Source organism: Prionailurus viverrinus, chromosome C1, assembly GCF_022837055.1.
Source record: "Prionailurus viverrinus isolate Anna chromosome C1, UM_Priviv_1.0, whole genome shotgun sequence".
NCBI classification, from domain to species: Eukaryota; Metazoa; Chordata; class Mammalia; order Carnivora; family Felidae; genus Prionailurus; species Prionailurus viverrinus.
This window is the reverse complement of record NC_062568.1, coordinates 164,512,685-164,518,684: the sequence shown is the minus strand read 5'-3', so window position 1 is coordinate 164,518,684 and position 6,000 is coordinate 164,512,685. Positions and strand designations below refer to the sequence as shown.

The 6,000-nt window shown below is 46.4% G+C and overlaps 1 protein-coding gene across 9 annotated transcripts in view; it reads left to right on the top strand.

Moving 5' to 3' along the window:
- Window positions 1-351: 351 nt before the first annotated feature.
- The window catches only part of NFIA (nuclear factor I A), a 377,388-nt gene continuing 371,739 nt past the window's right edge, over window positions 352-6,000 (top strand). For 2 of the 9 annotated variants that reach the window (XM_047869652.1, XM_047869653.1), the window contains exon 1: window positions 5,162-5,724. In XM_047869652.1, the coding sequence (XP_047725608.1) occupies window positions 5,698-5,724 (27 nt within the window). In that variant the 5' untranslated portion in view covers window positions 5,162-5,697. Of the gene's footprint in view, window positions 468-4,961; window positions 4,990-5,094; window positions 5,113-5,160; window positions 5,725-6,000 lie in introns of those variants that run through there. The other 7 variants (XM_047869645.1, XM_047869644.1, XM_047869646.1 and 4 more) reach the window with 7 other exon arrangements.

The following is a 6,000-nucleotide window of genomic DNA, read 5'->3' as shown; positions in this document are numbered from 1 at the left end:
CAGGCCCCCTCCGCTGGCGGCTGCCGGCGCCTCGTGCGTGGTTACTATGCAAATTGCAGCGATTGCGGAAATAAACAAGGGGGTAGGGAGAGGAGAGAGGGACTGCGAATCGATTGCAACTTCTGCAAAGTCTCGTACAATCCAAAGCACACAAGGCAAAACCAGAGAGAATCTGAGAACCAGCCAGCCCGGGTTGGATCGCTATCAAAAGAGGAGAGAGAGACAGTGAGAGAGGCAGAGAGCGCGCATTGCAATTGCAAAAGCCTTCTGATTTGGAGTTAAAAAAAAAAAAAAATCTCCAAGAAGCCTGCAATTGGCCCACAGCTTTAAAAAAAAATCTCTTCCGGGTTTTCAACGGTTCCAAGTTTATTTAGATTTTTTTTAATGCAAAAAAAAGGGGGACAACAAATGAAGCAATTCGTCTGAACATTTTAAAGTTTCTCACGTACTCTTTTTACATTGCAATGGTACGTGGCACATCTTAAACTTTCTATTTTGCGTTTATACGATGTGTGTTTTATAAACAACAATAATGGTAGAATGATTTTGTTTAATGGCTAAGACTTTAAAATTTCTCTAGCTTGCGTATGCTTTTAAGTGATTGCTGGGTGAATGTCTATTGTGATGGTTTTGTTTTAAAGATGTAGCTTTGTGGATGGCTTTTTTTTTTTTTTTGTGCTATGTACATCACAGATCGGGGTTCCTTCTTCTTTTTTTTTTTTTTTTTTTCCCCGAGATTTGAAAAAAATGCTGAGCTTGACAGATTTTTTTCCTCCTAGCGCTTGCTCGGTTCCAGAAAGGGGGAAAAAAATCCTGTTACGTGCTCTGTTCTGTAAAAAGACGTCTGGCCTCAGCAGTCAACCTAACTCGAAAAGAAATGTCTGGACCCGGCGAATAATTGACGATTCGATCCTCTAATCAATGGGACAACACGGGAGATTGACAAAAGCTTCAGCCAATCATAAGGAAGCTTGGGTGTACAATGAATGGTTCTCAGTAGCCAGAGGGGGCGGGGCAGAAAAGATCTGAAGTTCTCTGCGGCTCTGAAGGGGATGGTGTGGTTCAAGCTGTCAAAGCTACAAGGTCTTCCGGATTTAGCAAGCACAATAGGAAAGAGTTTTTGAGTTTAAAGGGGGGAAAAAAACGGATTGGGGGATTTTTGCATGAATTGTAATGCTTTCTTAATTGCCTTTTGGAAAAAAGTTAGAAAAATTCTGCCAGAGAAATACTAACTTTGCATTAATAATTATTTTTAAATTCAGGGAAGTTGTTAACTGTTGTGAAGGGGGAGGTTCAGCTTTTAAAAAATGTGTAGCTTAGAAACTTGAACTACAGGACTGTATTGAGCTTTGGGAAGTAGTGTACTGAATACTCAGCATTACAACACTTCTCCGTCTGGTTATCTGAGAAGCTTTGGCTTTTCAAATACTTTGAAGGAAGAGGCAAGCCTCTCTTCTTGAACTGGAAACAACAGTTTTAAGGGGGGGAGAGGATGTGTCACAGGTGGACTGACAGCTGTTTTATACATTTGAAAGGAAGAGGGGGAGAAGGACTGTTTCTTTCTCCACTTTTCTTGAATTCTGCTATTTAAATATATGGTCAGTGGCAAATAGGCTATTAGAACTAGCCAAGTTCACATTTGTTCTTGTTACCACAACAACCCCTGTGGAGGGTGTGTGTGGAAGATTGCTGACTTGCTAACTCTTCATTGGAGTCTGGCCTCTTGGACAAGTCTTTGATACCAATCCAGTGGAAACCAACTGCAGTAACTTGCAGCTTGTCTTGGAGGCAGTAACTGGCAGCCTCTGACTAAAATACATCCATCTCTTCCTTCCCACTGAGCATTGTAGACACCTAATTCTGTTGGGAAATGAATGGAAAATAGTATGGGCTCTTTCCCATCTTTGGATTAAATTCCCATCGAGCTATTTCCCAAGGCTTTAGGCCTTCTAATCAAATCTGGTTTGGAAACCTGACGTTAAAATCCACTTGGATGCTCAGTTCACTGACATTATCCAATTTAGTATTATACGCATCTAAGAAAAATCTGCACGCAAGTGACCAGTGGGTCGAAAAACTAGAGAAGAAAAATATTGGAAAATGCTAGTGATAAAGTTGGTCTTGATAAGAACTACAGAGTTAATGGCAGTGTCACTTATGTACCCCAATTTTATCTTCACTGCTTTGGGCATTAAAATCTAAATCATATTAATAAGATCTTCCTATCAAGTAACCTCCGAAATGAGAGGTATTTGAGATGTACATATAAGTGAAACCTTATTGACGTAATTTATATATCTAAGAGGATTTCACTAAAGCTGGCAAGGTAACATTTCTGCAAATAAAACACAGTAAATGCAAGGCTGGGCTCTGTGCCAGGAAGAATATGGATAGCAGAGAGCATGACAGGAGCCTCCTTTGCGCAAAGACAATCCCATTTCAAGGCAGCCTCCTAGCACTTGCAAAATAAATGATTGGAGCGGTTATTTCCAATAAGGGGTTTATCCTTCCTAACAATGGGTCATTTATATGATTGCAGTAAACTAGTTTTTGTACTTCACCTGTTTCCTACACTGTTTTCTCTACTATCCTTTCTTTCTTCTCTCCCCCCTCCATCCCTGCTCTCTCTCAAGTGTCGTAGTATCTTTGTGAACTCTGGACAAGGATTTACTTTTGCAACTTGGGAAGAGGGGAGAGAGTTGGAAATGTTTTTTACCCCCAGACTGCCCTTTGAGGAACATCTGTTTCTTTGTGTGTGTGTTTAAATTTATGCCTGTTGGAGAGAAAGTTACCAGAAGCCTTTCTGTAACTGTAACTCTTCTACTGTATTTTTCTCAGTCTTGTTTCCAAAGGCTGTAGTTGGAACTGTGCTTTGTAGTGTTTCCCCGCCTCCCCCCCCTCCCCCCATCCCGCGGGGGAGGGAGCGGGAGCTGGCGGAGATAGGAGAGAAAGCAGGAGCGGATGTGAAGGGCTTTGGTGCTGAACTTGGATCCAGCCCTTGCCTAGAGGGCGCAAACAATCGTCCCATATCCAAAAGTCTTACGAAGGGCGCCAAAAGTTACTTAAGATAATATTGCTAACCGCAGAAAGCTGGAAATCGCGGGCACATTCACTGCTGCAACAAAAGAAGTTTTTAAACTAGAAATATCAGCATTAAATTACTTTTCCCTATTTTTAAAAACCAGGGCGATGTGCCAGTCCTTTTTAAAAAAAAAATCCTTTTCTTTTTCTCGAGATTCAGTTAAAACTAAGAATCTTTCTGGTTTTGGAAAGAGGCAGATGTGAAGTATATCTTTTAATACACCAAAAGAAAGATTTTAATCTGCTCTGGAAGAGAGCTTCCCAAGAGTACACACGGAACAATAACTTCTCACTGTGCCTCAGTTACATGTTGGGACCGTCAGCCAGAAACTTCTATCGAGGAAACTTGGAGCGAGTTGAAGTTATAGATCCCAGCAAAGGTTTCCGTGGCCAGGAAGGTTGTCTCTGTAACTCGGCTTAGCTTTTAGGACATTTCTCTTCTCCTGAAATCCAAGAGGAACCAAGGAAAAGCAGTTGTTTAATTGGGGAAAATGGGACTCTCTCACTAAAGATTTAAGTCATTATTTTCCCTCACCCCTTAATAAATAATTTGACAGATTTTCAAGGATATTTAGGAGCAGGGTGTGTGAAAATGATCTGAAGCATTCAGAAATTATTTTAGCAATAAAGTAATCGGAGAACAAGCATAAAATAATTTTAGACAGATGCAGAATATTTTAGAGGATTATATTTTGTTTTCTCCAGTAGCATGTTTCTTGCACCTAACTTTAAAAAAGGGGGGGGGGCGTGGAGGTGGGTGGTGTAGTCTGAATGAGCGTGGCCTTAGCACATCACTTCATCCCCACCTGCAGAGTGGGGGTTCCTACAGGACTGTCCTCTTTTCCGAGGCTCTCTCGCTATTTAACCTCTACCAAGGTGCAGATTCCTCTGTCTGTGTGCCAGTGTCTTTCAACTTGATCTTTCCTTTTGGAATTTTGAGAAGGATTCGCAAATGCAGCAGGCTGCAAAGTAGAGTTAGGAAGAGGAGGAGGAAGAGATGGGATGGGGGGCAGGAGGAAGAGGTATTTTTTTTTCTTTTTTCTTTTTTTTTCCATGAGGGAGGAAAGCCTGGAGAGAAAATATGAGGTTAAAAAAACTGGAAAAGCAGGCTTATTGGCAACTTGCCAAACCCTAAAAACCACCCCCCTTTTCTGCCAAAACAATACTTTAGCAAACCTAGAATAATTGCAGGAAGCTCTTTTCCATTTTAAGAACGATTACCTGGGGGAGGGAAAAAGAGGGGATTCTTAAAAGGCACCCTTCCAGAGGTGTCCCAGGAACAGGAACGGTAATGATAGCCTGTGTCCAGTTCTGGGCACGCGTTTGTGGACCAGAATATCTCCCTTCCCTTAGGGGACATCCCTTTCCTTTTTTTTTTTTTTTTTCTCCTAAAGAGAAAAAGATGTCACAGCTAAACCACTGTTGTTTCTGAACGTGATAGAACTTTTTCTATGGCGTCTGTGTTCAGACCCACCAGTTTCACAGTCCTGGGAGGGAGAACGCTCATTAATCTCCGCCTCTTTTTCTCCAGACAGCCCCCCCCCACCCCCCAAATCCGGTGACTCTTCTGTGTGAAATTATTCCCCACCACCCCCGCTTCTGAATGCCACAGGACTGAAGCTGCACAAAGTTTGCAGGATTTTGTGCATAATTACCTCTGCCGACGATCTATTCCCACAGAAAGCTTCGTTGGAGAGATTACAATGCTTTGAGCCGTACCGCATTTCAGAGGGGGAAAAAAAAAAAAAGTTACCTAGGAGGTCTGATTTTTTAAAAAATTTGCATACATGCAAATTTGCCCCCCCCCCCCCCGGCCTTCTCCTCGGTTCTCTACGTGCCCACACAGTGAACCGGGAGCGCAGGGCAACCTGGCAAAGTTGTCCAAGTCCTCCACCGAGGTCCGCGAAGGTCTGCGGCGGGGCTTGGGGGATGGGGATGAGGAAAAGTAGTTTTGTTTGCTTAAGCACATCCTGTGGCAGCCTATAGCTGCCCGGGAGTACAGACTGTAACTGCTCCTCACTGCGTTACCCAGTAATGCGCTGAGCGGGGAAGCGGGGGCGGGGGGGGGCAGAGGGAGCGAGAGAGCCTGCGAGCGAGGGAGCGAGAGAGGGAGCGAGCGAGCGAGCGCGAGCGGCCGCGGAGGCTCGGGACCCGGCTGGCCGCGCGGCGCCGCAGCCGCCCCCTCCCCCACGCCCTCCCCCCCCCCCCCCCCCCCACCGGCGGCGGCGCGAGCGGGCGGCGGCTGTGCGGTGCGGTGCAGAGCGGAGGCGGAGGCGGGCGCGCGGGCAGCTCGCGGGCACCCGGCCGGGCGGGCGCGGGAGCGGGAAAGGGTGCGCTATGCCTTTAACGCCCGCGTACAGTAGACATGTATAGTGGAGTGTAGGGAAACTCTAGGCGGGGTTAAAGTTCAGCTCATGGAGCGGCAATCGCGCTGGCTGGCTGGCTGCAGTTGAGCCGAGTTGGAAATGTGAACGCAAGAAGCAGGCTTGATTTTTTTTCTCCCCCCTTCTCTCTCTCTCTCTTCCTCTCTCCCTCTTTCTCCTTTCTCACCCGCACTCACGCACACCTCCAAACCGCACACCCAGACGCACACGCACACCCCACCGCCCGGCAGTTATGTATTCTCCGCTCTGTCTCACCCAGGTAAGCAGCTGTTTGGATGCGGCGGGATGGGGGGCGGGGGGCCGGGGTTGCGGGGGCAGACCTGGGGCTGGGCACCGGGTGCCGGGGACCGTCGCGCCGGCCGGGCCCGGGGAATGTGTGTTGGTGTGTGCCCGTGTCTGCGCGTGTTTCTGTGTGTATGTGCGCGTGTGCTCGGGGGGGGGGGGGGAGAAATACAGCTTTAAGAAAGTAACTTTGTTTCCATGCGGGTGCATTCCTCTTGCACGGCCATTTGTGTGGGCACATGGCTAATGGCGC